A 16,069-nucleotide genomic window follows, 5' to 3' on the forward strand; every position below is an offset into this window, starting at 1 on the left:
TTTATTCTCTCCTTCACTTTATTTACATCTCCTCTGCTCCCTCATCACTCCTTCAGTCAGGTAGATATTCGCTCCCCCACCTTGTCTGTCCCAAATGGCTCTACTGTTACCCGGAGCTCTAAAGGCCCTGGTCAAAAGTACTGCTTTCAATAGGGAGCCATTTGGGATGCACACTAGACAAGCCAGTAGACTGAGACCAATCTAGAGTTCTAGACCTGTCAGAACCAGTCATGTCATCTGGAGGAGAGCCATGTTAAGTCATGTCATCTGGAGGAGAGCCATGTTAAGTCCATTCTCTGAACACTCCTCCCCCTCACTCTAGTGACCTCATGAGATGTTGTACTACAGATCAGACTAACATTATATATATATTTTTTTTTAATGGTGTTTGGATACTTCCCCTATCGCTATCATTAGCAAAATAACAGACCTGAGACATGACTAAAGAAGATATATTTCTTTATTTTCATATTTTTGTACAAATAAACAAAAGCTTACTCTGTATAAAGACACAAATCTCAACTGTGGTTGATGTAAAATACTTTGGGTTTGACATACTACTGCCACCCGGTGGTTGGTTAGAGAACTGCAGGCACAGACGGCTCAGTCCAGTATGGGCTGGTTGGCCATAGAGAGGGGAAGGAGTGACGGCAAGGAAGAGAGGGGAAGGAGTGACGGCAAGGAAGAGAGGGGAAGGAGTGACGGCAAGGAAGAGAGGGGAAGGAGGGGGGATTGAGTATACTATAATATTCTCCCAACCCTTGTGGCAAGACAGGAATCTGAACTATTGGAACCCACTGTCAATCACATGTTGGAGGAGGAGGGGCTAACACACTGTAGCCAATCGCAGGTTGGAGAAGGAGGAGCTAACCCACTGTAGCCAGTCACAGGTTGGAGGAGGAGGAGGAGCTAACCCAGTGTAGCCAATCGCAGGTTGGAGAAGGAGGAGCTAACCCACTGTAGCCAATCACAGGTTGGAGGATGCGAGGCAGCGTGTATCATCAGGGGAGGAGAAGAAGTCCAGGACCCTCCCCTCCTCTGACAGCTGACCGTACTCGTTGTTGTAAAAGGTCTGGCCAGAGAGCTGGGAGAGGAAGGCTGGTCGGTGTCTGGAACTAACAGAGCTACCGCTGGATTCTACCAACACCAGGCGCTCTGTACTACTGGGGAGAGGGGAGAGGAGGGGAGGGGAGGGTGGAGGGGAGAGGAGGGGAGGGGAGGGTGGAGAGGAGGGGAGGGGGAGGAGGGGAGGGGAGGGTGGAGGGGAGAGGAGGGGAGGGTGGAGAGGTGGAGAGGTAGAGGTGGAGAGGTGGGGGGAGAGGTGGAGGAGGGGAGAGGAGAGGAGGAGAGGGAGAGGAGAGGTGGAGGAGGGGAGAGGAGGGTGGAGGGGAGAGGAGGGGAGGGGAGGAGGGGAGGGTGGAGGGGAGAGGAGGGGGAGGGTGGAGAGGTGGAGAGGTAGAGGTGGAGAGGTGGGGGGAGAGGTGGAGGAGGGGAGAGGAGAGGAGGAGAGGGAGAGGAGAGGTGGAGGAGGGGAGAGGAGGGTGGAGGGGAGAGGAGGGGAGGGTGGAGAGGTGGAGAGGTAGAGGTGGAGAGGTGGGGGAGAGGTGGAGGAGAGGAGAGGTGGAGGAGAGGGAGAGGAGAGGTGGAGGAGGGGAGAGTTGGAGAGGTGGAGGAGGGGAGAGGTGGAGGAGGGGGAGAGGAGAGGTGGAGAGGAGGGGAGAGGAGGGGAGAGGAGAGGTGGAGGGGAGAGGAGAGGTGGAGGGGAGAGGAGGGGAGGGGAGAGGAGAGGTGGTGGAGGAGGGGAGAGGTGGAGGAGAGGTGGAGAGGAGGGGAGAGGAGAGGTGGAGAGGGGAGAGGAGAGGTGGAGAGGAGAGGAGAGGAGGGGAGAGGAGGGGAGAGGAGAGGAGGGGAGAGGAGAGGAGGGGAGAGGAGAGGTGGAGAGGAGGGGAGAGAAGGGGAGAGGAGAGGTGGAGAGGAGGGGAGAGGAGAGGAGAGGAGGGGAGAGGAGGGGAGAGGAGAGGTGGAGAGGAGGGGTGGAGAGGAGGGGAGAGGAGGGGAGAGGTGGAGAGGAGGGGAGAGGAGAGGAGGGGAGAGGAGAGGAGAGGTTGAGAGGAGAGGAGGGGTGGAGGGGAGAGGAGAGGAGAGGTGGAGAGGAGAGGTGGAGAGGAGGGGAGAGGTGGAGAGGAGGGGAGAGGAGGGGAGAGGAGGAGAGGAGAGGTTGAGAGGAGAGGAGGGGTGGAGGGGAGAGGAGAGGAGAGGTGGAGAGGAGGGGAGAGGTGGAGAGGAGGGGAGAGGAGAGGAGGGGAGGGGAGGGGAGAGGAGAGGAGAGGAGAGGTGAGGTGACAGCTGTTAGGACAAATGTTATTTTTTTGACACCAGTTTTTTAAAATCATTTTCAAAAAACAGACGACTTGTCATATTAACGATGCTATTGGTTAAGGCCACGACGCTATGATGCTATTGGTTAAGGGCATGACGCTATTGGTTAAGGGCATGACGCTATTGGTTAAGGGCGTGATGCTATTGGTTAAGGGCGTGATGCTATTGGTTAAGGGCGTGATGCTATTGGTTAAGGGCATGATGCTATTGGTTAAGGGCGTGATGCTATTGGTTAAGGGCACGACGCTATGATGCTATTGGTTAAGGGCGTGACGCTATTGGTTAAGGGCATGGCGCTATTGGTTAAGGGCATGGCGCTATTGGTTAAGGGCATGACGCTATTGGTTAAGGGCATGACGCTATTGGTTAAGGGCACGACGCTATTGGTTAAGGGCACGACGCTATTGGTTAAGGGCACGACGCTATTGGTTAAGGGCGTGACGCTATTGGTTAAGGGCGTGACGCTATTGGTTAAGGGCATGACGCTATTGGTTAAGGGCATGACGCTATTGGTTAAGGGCATGGCGCTATTGGTTAAGGGCATGGCGCTATTGGTTAAGGGCATGACGCCATGATGCTATTGGTTAAGGGCATGACGCTATTGGTTAAGGGCGTGACGCTATTGATTAAGGGCGTGACGCTATTGGTTAAGGGCGTGACGCTATTGGTTAAGGGCGTGACGCTATTGGTTAAGGGCGTGGCGCTATTGGTTAAGGGCATGGCGCTATTGGTTAAGGGCATGGCGCTATTGGTTAAGGGCATGACGCTATTGGTTAAGGGCATGGCGCTATTGGTTAAGGGCATGACGCTATGATGCTATTGGTTAAGGGCATGACGCTATTGGTTAAGGGCACGACGCTATTGGTTAAGGGCGCGACGCTATTGGTTAAGGGCGTGACGCTATTGGTTAAGGGCGTGACGCTATTGGTTAAGGGCATGACGCTATTGGTTAAGGGCATGGCGCTATTGGTTAAGGGCATGACGCTATGATGCTATTGGTTAAGGGCATGACGCTATTGGTTAAGGGCACGACGCTATTGGTTAAGGGCGTGATGCTATTGGTTAAGGGCGTGATGCTATTGGTTAAGGGCGTGATGCTATTGGTTAAGGGCGTGATGCTATTGGTTAAGGGCGTGATGCTATTGGTTAAGGGCGTGACGCTATTGGTTAAGGGCATGGCGCTGTTGGTTAAGGGCGTGACGCTATTGGTTAAGGGCGTGACGCTATTGGTTAAGGGCGTGACGCTATTGGTTAAGGGCGTGACGCTATTGGTTAAGGGCGTGACGCTATTGGTTAAGGGCGCGACGCTATTGGTTAAGGGCGCGACGCTATTGGTTAAGGGCGCGACGCTATTGGTTAAGGGCACGACGCTATTGGTTAAGGGCACGACGCTATTGGTTAAGGGCGCGACGCTATTGGTTAAGGGCACGACGCTATTGGTTAAGGGCGCGACGCTATTGGTTAAGGGCGCGACGCTATTGGTTAAGGGCGCGACGCTATTGGTTAAGGGCACGACGCTATTGGTTAAGGGCACGACGCTATCGGTTAAGGGCGCGATGCTATTGGTATGTTAAACATACTTGGCTCCTCTGTGTTTGTGTTGGATCATCTCAAACTCCTCTGACGCCAGAACCATCCCACTGTCTGTCTGGTTGTCCTGGGGAGAAAACACAGCAGTCCATCAGAATCACATTCAATAACGACAAGTAGTCAAGGGCTTAGCATGTTGACCTGTTTACATAACTGGAGACTAGCTTAGCATGTTGACCTGTTTAGGCAAACTGGAGACTAGCTTAGCATGTTGACCTGTTTAGATAACTGGAGACTAGCTTAGCATGTTGACCTGTTTAGATAACTGGAGACTAGCTTAGCATGTTGACCTGTTTAGATAACTGGAGACTAGCTTAGCATGTTGACCTGTTTAGGCAACTGGAGACTAGCTTAGCATGTTGACCTGTTTAGATAACTGGAGACTAGCTTAGCATGTTGACCTGTTTAGATAACTGGAGACTAGCTTAGCATGTTGACCTGTTTACATAACTGGAGACTAGCTTAGCATGTTGACCTGTTTACATAACTGGAGACTAGCTTAGCATGTTGACCTGTTTAGATAACTGGAGACTAGCTTAGCATGTTGACCTGTTTAGGTAACTGGAGACTAGCTTAGCATGTTGACCTGTTTAGATAACTGGAGACTAGCTTAGCATGTTGACCTGTTTAGGCAACTGAAGACTAGCTTAGCATGTTGACCTGTTTAGGCAACTGGAGACTAGCTTAGCATGTTGACCTGTTTAGGCAACTGGAGACTAGCTTAGCATGTTGACCTGTTTAGATAACTGGAGACTAGCTTAGCATGTTGACCTGTTTAGATAACTGGAGACTAGCTTAGCATGTTGACCTGTTTAGATAACTGGAGACTAGCTTAGCATGTTGACCTGTTTACATAACTGGAGACTAGCTTAGCATGTTGAGATATAATGATAGAGGGATGGAGAGAGAGAGTGAATGAGGGATGGAGTGATAGAGGGATGGAGAGAGAGTGAATGAGGGATGGAGTGATAGAGAGATCATACTCCGTTGTGGGTTTTGTTGCAGGTCGTTTCCATCGGTAGCTCCTCAAATGTCTTAACTCCAGGTTGGCATGACGACAGCTTCGACGGCCCCACGAACACACAGCCCGCGAAGGGCACACAGTTATAATACCTGACACACACACACACACACACACACACACACACACACACACACACACACACACACATTACCCATATGTTATGTATAGCTGTTGAGTGAGAACACCAGAGGACCCCAGGAAGAGTAGCTGTTGAGTGAGGTACCATACTACCTGATGGTGTTATATATAGACAGTAGTATGGTACCTGATGGTGTTATATATTGACAGTAGTATGGTACATGATGGTGTTATATATAGACAGTAGTATGGTACCTGATGGTGTTATAGACAGTAGTATGGTACCTGATGGTGTTATATATAGACAGTAGTATGGTACCTGATGGTGTCATATATACACAGTAGTATGGTACCTGATGGTGTTATATATAGACAGTAGTATGGTACCTGATGGTGTTATATAGAGACAGTAGTATGGTACCTGATGGTGTTATATAGAGACAGTAGTATGGTACCTGATGGTGTTATATATATATAGACAGTAGTATGGTACCTGATGGTGTTATATATATATATATATATAGACAGTAGTATGGTACCTGATGGTGTTATATATATATATAGACAGTAGTATGGTACCTGATGGTGTTATATATAGACAGTAGTATGGTACCTGATGGTGTTATATATAGACAGTAGTATGGTACCTGGTGGTGTTATATATACAAAGTAGTATGGTACCTGGTGGTGTTATAGACAGTAGTATGGTACCTGATGGTGTTATATATATAGACAGTAGTATGGTACCTGATGGGTGTTATATATAGCCAGTAGTATGGTACCTGATGGTGTTATATATAGACAGTAGTATGGTACCTGATGGTGTTATATATAGACAGTAGTATGGTACCTGATGGTGTTATATATAGACAGTAGTATGGTACATGATGGTGTTATATATAGACAGTAGTATGGTACCTGATGGGTGTTATATATAGCCAGTAGTATGGTACCTGATGGTGTTATATATAGACAGTAGTATGGTACCTGATGGTGTTATATATAGACAGTAGTATGGTACCTGATGGTGTTATATATAGACAGTAGTATGGTACCTGATGGTGTTATATATAGACAGTAGCATGGTACCTGATGGTGTTATATATAGACAGTAGTATGGTACCTGATGGTGTTATATATATAGACAGTAGTATGGTACCTTATGGTGTTATATATAGCCAGTAGTATGGTACCTGATGGTGTTATATGTAGACAGTAGTATGGTACCTGATGGTGTTATATATAGCCAGTAGCATGGTACCTGATGGTGTTATATGTAGACAGTAGTATGGTACATGATGGTGTTATATATATAGACAGTAGTATGGTACCTGATGGTGTTATATATAGACAGTAGTATGGTACCTGATGGTGTTATATATAGACAGTAGTATGGTACCTGATGGTGTTATATGTAGACAGTAGTATGGTACCTGATGGTGTTATATATAGACAGTAGTATTGAACCTGATGGTGTTATATATAGACAGTAGTATGGTACCTGATGGTGTTATATATAGACAGTAGTATGGTACATGATGGTGTTATATATAGACAGTAGTATGGTACCTGATGGGTGTTATAGACAGTAGTATGGTACCTGATGGTGTTATATATAGACAGTAGTATGGTACCTGATGGTGTTATAGACAGTAGTATGGTACCTGATGGTGTTATAGACAGTAGTATTGAACCTGATGGTGTTATATATAGACAGTAGTATGGTACCTGATGGTGTTATATATAGACAGTAGTATGGTACCTGATGGTGTTATATATAGACAGTAGTATGGTACCTGATGGTGTTATATATAGACAGTAGTATGGTACCTGATGGTGTTATATATAGACAGTAGTATGGTACCTGATGGTGTTATATATAGACAGTAGTATGGTACCTGGTGGTGTTATATATACAAAGTAGTATGGTACCTGATGGTGTTATATATATACACAGTAGTATGGTACCTGATGGTGTTATATATAGCCAGTAGTATGGTACCTGATGGTGTTATATATAGACAGTAGTATGGTACCTGATGGTGTTATATATATAGACAGTAGTATGGTACCTGATGGGTGTTATATATAGCCAGTAGTATGGTACCTGATGGTGTTATATATAGACAGTAGTATGGTACCTGATGGTGTTATATATAGACAGTAGTATGGTACCTGATGGTGTTATATATAGACAGTAGTATGGTACCTTATGGTGTTATATATAGCCAGTAGTATGGTACCTGATGGTGTTATATGTAGACAGTAGTATGGTACTTGATGGTGTTATATATAGACAGTAGTATGGTACCTTATGGTGTTATATATAGCCAGTAGTATGGTACCTGATGGTGTTATATGTAGACAGTAGTATGGTACCTGATGGTGTTATATGTAGACAGTAGTATGGTACCTGATGGTGTTATATATAGACAGTAATATTGAACCTGATGGTGTTATATATAGACAGTAGTATGGTACCTGATGGTGTTATATATAGACAGTAGTATGGTACCTGATGGTGTTATATATATAGACAGTAGTATGGTACCTGATGGTGTTATATATATATAGACAGTAGTATGGTACCTGATGGTGTTATATATATATATAGACAGTAGTATGGTACCTGATGGTGTTATATATAGACAGTAGTATGGTACCTGATGGTGTTATATATAGACAGTAGTATGGTACCTGGTGGTGTTATATATACAAAGTAGTATGGTACCTGGTGGTGTTATAGACAGTAGTATGGTACCTGATGGTGTTATAGACAGTAGTATGGTACCTGATGGGTGTTATATATAGCCAGTAGTATGGTACCTGATGGTGTTATATATAGACAGTAGTATGGTACCTGATGGTGTTATATATAGACAGTAGTATGGTACCTGATGGTGTTATATATAGACAGTAGTATGGTACCTGATGGTGTTATATATAGCCAGTAGTATGGTACCTGATGGTGTTATAGACAGTAGTATGGTACCTGATGGTGTTATATGTAGACAGTAGTATGGTAGCTGATGGTGTTATATATATATATATATATATATATATATATACACAGTAGTATGGTACCTGATGGGTGTTATATATAGACAGTACTATGGTACCTGATGGTGTCATATATACACAGTAGTATGGTACCTGATGGTGTTATAGACAGTAGTATGGTACCTGATGGTGTTATAGACAGTAGTATGGTACCTGATGGTGTTATATATAGACAGTAATATGGTACCTGATGGTGTTATATATAGACAGTAGTATGGTACCTGATGGTGTTATAGACAGTAGTATGGTACCTGATGGTGTTATATATAGACAGTAATATGGTACCTGATGGTGTTATATATAGACAGTAGTATGGTACCTGATGGTGTCATATATACACAGTAGTATGGTACCTGATGGTGTTATATATAGACAGTAGTATGGTACCTGATGGTGTTATATATATACACAGTAGTATGGTACCTGATGGTGTTATATATATACACAGTAGTATGGTACCTGATGGTGTTATATATAGACAGTAGTATGGTACCTGATGGTGTTATATATAGACAGTAGTATGGTACCTGATGGTGTTATATATATATACCTGATGGTGTTATATATATACACAGTGGTATGGTACCTGATGGGTATCCTGGGAGAGGCCAATATTACAAACAGTAGTAGTAGTAGTAGTAGTAGTAGTAGTAGTATTAGAATCAGTAGTAGCAGTAGTATTGGTAGTAGCAGTAGTATTGGTAGTATTAGAATCAGTAGTATAATACTACTGTACCTGATGGGTATGCTGTGACAGGCCAGTCTCAGTTCCTCCTGTGAAGTGCGACGTGATGAGGCCTGAGAGAAACTGTCATCCTCAGAGCTCTGGGACAGATTCAGGGGGATGATTTCCTTATCATCCTACAAAATATAATATCAGTCTTTATCATCCTACAGAATATAATATCAGTCCTTATCATCCTACAGAATATAATATCAGTCCTTATCATCCTACAGAATATAATATCAGTCCTTATCATCCTACAGAATACAATATCAGTCCTTATCATCCTACAGAATATAATATCAGTCCTTATCATCCTACAGAATACAATATCAGTCCTTATCATCCTACAGAATATAATATCAGTCCTTATCATCCTACAGAATACAATATCAGTCCTTATCATCCTACAGAATACAATATCAGTCCTTATCATCCTACAGAATATAATATCAGTCCTTATCATCCTACAGAATATAATATCAGTCCTTATCATCCTACAGAATACAATATCAGTCCTTATCATCCTACAGAATACAATATCAGTCCTTATCATCCTACAGAATATAATATCAGTCCTTATCATCCTACAGAATATAATATCAGTCCTTATCATCCTACAGAATATAATATCAGTCCTTATCATCCTACAGAATATAATATCAGTCCTTATCATCCTACAGAATACAATATCAGTCCTTATCATCCTACAGAATACAATATCAGTCCTTATCATCCTACAGAATATAATATCAGTCCTTATCATCCTACAGAATACAATATCAGTCCTTATCATCCTACAGAATATAATATCAGTCCTTATCATCCTACAGAATATAATATCAGTCCTTATCATCCTACAGAATATAATATCAACCCTTATCATCCTACAGAATATAATATCAGTCCTTATCATCCTACAGAATATATCAGTCCTTATCATCCTACAGAATATAATATATTATATGTAACACTGTTTAACCAGTAAGGCCCGAGGGGGAGTGGTATATAGCCAATATTCCACTGCCAAGGGCTGTTCTTCGCACGATGCAACGCGGAGTGCCTGGATGTCTTAGCTGTGGCATATTGGCCATGTATCACAAAACCCTGAGGTGCTTTATTGCTATTGTAAACTTTTTCCCAACGTAATTTGGACAGTACATAAGTCATTTAGCATTATACTGTGGTATATTGGCTTTCAGCCAATTAACATCCAGGACTCAAACTACATGGTTTATATAATCCATATTTAAACGACATATGCCTCGTTCCATTTCTGTAAGTGACCCCCATTCTTACAGAAATATCCACTATCACTTCAGTGTTGACAGATCAGACATGACTGGATAGGTTAAAACCTCTCTGTGTCTTACTGGTAGGCTGTTGTCCTGTAGTAGGTCTCCCAGGATATCTACCAGGGCTTGGAAGGTAGGTCTCTCCCGGGGCTCGCCCTGCCAGCAGGCCAGCATTATACCATAGCTATTAAGAGAGACACACAGCAACATGTTACAGCAAAGAGATGTCCTACCGGCCAGCAGGATCCCATAACTACCAGTAGAGATGTCCTACAGGCCAGCAGGATCCCATAACTACCAGTAGAGATGTCCTACAGGCCAGCAGGATCCCATAACTACCAGTAGAGATGTCCTACAGGCCAGCAGGATCCCATAACTACCAGTAGAGATGTCCTACAGGCCAGCAGGATCCCATAACTACCAGTAGAGATGCCCTACAGGCCAGCAGGATCCCATAACTACCAGTAGAGATGCCCTACAGGCCAGCAGGATCCCATAACTACCAGTAGAGATGTCCTACAGGCCAGCAGGATCCCATAACTACCAGTAGAGATGTCCTACAGGCCAGCAGGATCCCATAACTACCAGTAGAGATGCCCTACAGGCCAGCAGGATCCCATAACTACCAGTAGAGATGCCCTACAGGCCAGCAGGATCCCATAACTACCAGTAGAGATGTCCTACAGGCCAGCAGGATCCCATAACTACCAGTAGAGATGTCCTACAGGCCTGCAGGATCCCATAACTACCAGTAGAGGGCAGCAGAGACACACAGTAGAGCTATAGAGAGTTAGAGTGCACTCCACACAGCCACTAGTAGTTCTAGCCACTACAGAGCACACAGTACCTTACATTACTTAGCATGTTGTGTGCTTGGGTTTGCATGAAATGTATGCAAGGTAGGTAAGGAGTAAGTCACTCACATATAAGTACATATATCTTGTGAATTATTCTAGGATCTGTGTTGACTCACATCTCAGGGGAAGCTGTTTCAGGAGCTCTCATCCTGGTTCCATCTTTCAGTCGTTTACAGAAGTCTTCATCGATCTGGACACCTGGGTACGGAGAGGCACCTGAGGAGAGGAACACTGGTGTTATCAGAGATAAGGGCTGTCTGGCTGGCTGGCTGGCTGGCTGGCTGGCTGGCTATACAACTAGGGAAGAACATTATCTCTCACTGAGAGACTGTAAGTCCTGCTAAAAGACCTAAATGTCTCACCCAGAGAGAAGATCTCCCAGAGTAGAACACCAAAGGACCAGACGTCAGACTGGCTGGTGTAAACCTTGTCAAATATACTCTCTGGAGCCATCCACTTCAGTGGCAGACGGGCCTGAGAGAGAGAGGAGAGAGAGGGAAAGGAGAGAGAGAGAGAGACAGGGGGAGAGAGGACAGAGAGAGAGAGAGAGACAGGGGGAGAGAGGACAGAGAGAGAGAGAGAGAGAGAGAGATAAAAACATTGTAAATACAACCAATATTTATGTTTATTTATTTTCCCTTTTGTACTTTAACTATTTGCACATCATTACAACACTGTATATAGACATAATATGAAATGTCTTTATTGAGAGGGAAAGGAGACGGAGAGAGAGAGGGGGGGGAGAGAGAGAGTGCCCCCCACTCCCACAAAGAGGGCTTCAACATGGAAGTCACACATACGCCTGGGCCGTGAGCAGGGAAACAGACCCAACCCCCACTCGTACACTAGCCCAAACCAAATGGCATGTACCAGATGCTCAGCAGGCTCTGCTCACACTTACTGGTCTGAGGCCAAACCACACGACTAACAACATTGGACACTTTATGGAACACAAAACCTTCACTATCTCATCCTGGAATGTCCAAGGCCTGAGGTCATCTGCCTTTGGACTAAAGAGAAGGAACCTGGACTTCATCAAAGATATCAGAAATACAGATATTGCCATCCTACAAGAAACATGGTACAGAGGAGATGGACCCACTGGTTGCCCTCTAGGTTACAGAGAGCTGGTAGTCCCATCCACCACACTACCAGGTGGTATAGAGGAGATGGACCCACTGGTTGCCCTCTAGGTTACAGAGAGCTGGTAGTCCCATCCACCACACTACCAGGTGGGTGGTATAGAGGAGATGGACCTACTGGTTGCCCTCTAGGTTACAGAGAGCTGGTAGTCCCATCCACCACACTACCAGGTGGTATAGAGGAGATGGACCCACTGGTTACCCTCTAGGTTACAGAGAGCTGGTAGTCCCATCCACCACACTACCAGGTGGTATAGAGGAGACGGACCCACTGGTTGTCCTCTAGGTTACAGAGAGCTGGTAGTCCCATCCACCACACTACCAGGTGGTATAGAGGAGACGGACCCACTGGTTGTCCTCTAGGTTACAGAGAGCTGGTAGTCCCATCCACCAAACTACCAGGTGGGTGGTATAGAGGAGATGGACCCACTGGTTGTCCTCTAGGTTACAGAGAGCTGGTAGCCCCATCCACCACACTACCAGGTGGGTGGTATAGAGGAGACGGACCCACTGGTTGTCCTCTAGGTTACAGAGAGCTGGTAGCCCCATCCACCACACTACCAGGTGGGTGGTATAGAGGAGATGGACCCACTGGTTGTCCTCTAGGTTACAGAGAGCTGGTAGTCCCATCCACCACACTACCAGGTGGGTGGTATAGAGGAGATGGACCCACTGGTTGCCCTCTAGGTTACAGAGAGCTGGTAGTCCCATCCACCACACTACCAGGTGGTATAGAGGAGACGGACCCACTGGTTGCCCTCTAGGTTACAGAGAGCTGGTAGTCCCATCCACCACACTACCAGGTGGGTGGTATAGAGGAGATGGACCCACTGGTTGTCCTCTAGGTTACAGAGAGCTGGTAGTCCCATCCACCACACTACCAGGTGGTATAGAGGAGATGGACCCACTGGTTGCCCTCTAGGTTACAGAGAGCTGGTAGTCCCATCCACCACACTACCAGGTGGTATAGAGGAGACGGACCCACTGGTTGCCCTCTAGGTTACAGAGAGCTGGTAGTCCCATCCACCACACTACCAGGTGGGTGGTATAGAGGAGATGGACCCACTGGTTGTCCTCTAGGTTACAGAGAGCTGGTAGTCCCATCCACCACACTACCAGGTGGTATAGAGGAGATGGACCCACTGGTTGTCCTCTAGGTTACAGAGAGCTGGTAGTCCCATCCACCACACTACCAGGTGGGTGGTATAGAGGAGATGGACCCACTGGTTGCCCTCTAGGTTACAGAGAGCTGGTAGTCCCATCCACCACACTACCAGGTGGGTGGTATAGAGGAGATGGACCCACTGGTTGTCCTCTAGGTTACAGAGAGCTGGTAGTCCCATCCACCACACTACCAGGTGGGTGGTATAGAGGAGATGGACCCACTGGTTGCCCTCTAGGTTACAGAGAGCTGGTAGCCCCATCTACCACACTACCAGGTGGGTGGTATAGAGGAGACGGACCCACTGGTTGTCCTCTAGGTTACAGAGAGCTGGTAGTCCCATCCACCACACTACCAGGTGGGTGGTATAGAGGAGACAGACCCACTGGTTGCCCTCTAGGTTACAGAGAGCTGGTAGCCCCATCCACCACACTACCAGGTGGTATAGAGGAGATGGACCCACTGGTTGTCCTCTAGGTTACAGAGAGCTGGTAGCCCCATCCACCACACTACCAGGTGGTATAGAGGAGATGGACCCACTGGTTGCCCTCTAGGTTACAGAGAGCTGGTAGTCCCATCCACCACACTACCAGGTGGTTTAGAGGAGATGGACCCACTGGTTGTCCTCTAGGTTACAGAGAGCTGGTAGTCCCATCCACCACACTACCAGGTGGGTGGTATAGAGGAGACGGACCCACTGGTTGTCCTCTAGGTTACAGAGAGCTGGTAGTCCCATCCACCACACTACCAGGTGGGTGGTATAGAGGAGACGGACCCACTGGTTGTCCTCTAGGTTACGTCTCCTCTATACCACCTGGTAGTGTGGTGGATGGGACTACCAGCTCTCTGTAACCTAGAGGACAACCAGTGGGTCCATCTCCTATATACCACCTGGTAGTGTGGTGGATGGGACTACCAGCTCTCTGTAACCTAGAGGGTAACCAACCAGTGGGTCCATCTCCTCTATACCACCCACCTGGTAGTGTGGTAGATGGGACTACCAGCTCTCTGTAACCTAGAGGACAACCAGTGGGTCCATCTCCTCTATACCACCCACCTGGTAGTGTGGTAGATGGGACTACCAGCTCTCTGTAACCTAGAGGGCAACCAGTGGGTCCATCTCCTCTATACCACCCACCTGGTAGTGTGGTAGATGGGACTACCAGCTCTCTGTAACCTAGAGGACAACCAGTGGGTCCATCTCCTCTATACCACCCACCTGGTAGTGTGGTAGATGGGACTACCAGCTCTCTGTAACCTAGAGGACAACCAGTGGGTCCATCTCCTCTATACCACCCACCTGGTAGTGTGGTGGATGGGACTACCAGCTCTCTGTAAACCTGTCCAACCAAAAACATAGAGACCCAGAAAACCTGAGTCTACGCCTTCACTATGGTGAATCACTAAAACAATACAGAAATACACTACGGAGAAAGAAGGAACAGCAGGTCAGAAATCAGCTCAATATAACTGAAGAATCCATAGAATATAACCACTTCTGGGAACATTGGAAAAGCACTAAATAAACAACAACACGAAGAGTTATCTATCCAGAATGGAGATGTCTGGATAAACCACTTCTCCAGTCTATTTGGCTCTATAACAAAGAACGAACAGGAAAAACATATACATGATCAAATACAAATCTTAGAATCAACTATTAAAGACGACCAGAACCCACTGGATTCTCCAATTACATTGAATGAACTACAGGACAAAATACAAACCCTCCAACCCAAAAAGGCCTGTGGTGTTGATGGTATCCTCAATGAAATGATCAAATATACAGACCACAAATTCCAATTGGCTATACCTAAACTCTTTAACATCAGCCTTTGACTCAATTTGGCATGAGGGTCTTCTATACAAACTGATGGAAAGTGGTGTTGGGGGAAAAACATACCACATTATAAAATCCATGTACACAAACAACAACTGTGTGGTTAAAATTGGCAAAAAACACACTCATTTCTTTCCACAGGGCCGTGGGTGAGACAGGGATGCAGCTTAAGCCCCACCCCCTCTTCAACATAAACTCAGCAATAAAATAAATGTTCTCTCACTGTCAACTGTGTTTATTTTCAGCAAACTTAACATGTGTAAATATTTGTATGAACATAACAAGATGCAACAACTGAGACATAAACTGAACAAGTTCCACAGACATGTGACTAACAGAAATGGAATAATGTGTCCCTGAACAAAGGGGGGGGGTCAAAATCAAAAGTAACAGTCAGTATCTGGTGTGGCCACCAGCTGCATTAAGTATTGCAGTGCATCTCCTACTCATGGACTGCACCAGATTTGCCAGTTCTTGCTGTGAGATGTTACACCACTCTTCCACCAAGGCACCTGCAAGTTCCCAGACATTTCTGGGGGTAATGGCCCTAGCCCTCACCCGCCGATCCAACAGGTCCCAGACGTGCTCAATGGGATTGAGATCCGGGCTCTTCGCTGGCCATGGCAGAACACTGACATTCCTGTCTTGCTGGAAATCACGTACAGAACGAGCAGTATGGCTGGTGGCATTGTTGTGCTGGAGGGTCATGTCAGGATGGGCCTGCAGGAAGGGTACCACATGAGGGAGGAGGATGTCTTCCCTGTAACGCACAGCGTTGAGATTGCCTGCAATGACAACAAGCTCAGTCCGATGATGCTGTGACACATCGCCCCAGACCATGACGGACCCTCCACCTCCAAATCGATCCCGCTCCAGAGTACAGGCCTCGGTGTAACGCTCATTCCTTCGACGATAAAC

At 46.2% G+C, this 16,069-nt stretch overlaps 1 protein-coding gene across 2 annotated transcripts in view; it reads right to left on the minus strand.

Annotated features, from left to right (window-relative positions):
* Window positions 1–442: 442 nt before the first annotated feature.
* The window catches only part of LOC106591130 (vascular endothelial growth factor receptor 3), a 215,335-nt gene continuing 199,708 nt past the window's right edge, over window positions 443–16,069 (minus strand). Inside the window, exons 24-30 of one of the 2 annotated variants that reach the window (XM_045717812.1) lie at window positions 11,370–11,481; window positions 11,124–11,223; window positions 10,229–10,334; window positions 8,868–8,992; window positions 4,953–5,082; window positions 3,960–4,036; window positions 443–1,160 (exon numbers count right to left, since the gene is read on the minus strand). In XM_045717812.1, the coding sequence (XP_045573768.1) occupies window positions 968–1,160; window positions 3,960–4,036; window positions 4,953–5,082; window positions 8,868–8,992; window positions 10,229–10,334; window positions 11,124–11,223; window positions 11,370–11,481 (843 nt within the window). In that variant the 3' untranslated portion in view covers window positions 443–967. Of the gene's footprint in view, window positions 1,164–3,959; window positions 4,037–4,952; window positions 5,083–8,867; window positions 8,993–10,228; window positions 10,335–11,123; window positions 11,224–11,369; window positions 11,482–16,069 lie in introns of both variants that reach the window. The other variant, XM_045717811.1, reaches the window with a different exon arrangement.

This window comes from Salmo salar, chromosome ssa05 (assembly GCF_905237065.1).
Source record: "Salmo salar chromosome ssa05, Ssal_v3.1, whole genome shotgun sequence".
Classification (NCBI taxonomy): domain Eukaryota; kingdom Metazoa; phylum Chordata; class Actinopteri; order Salmoniformes; family Salmonidae; genus Salmo; species Salmo salar.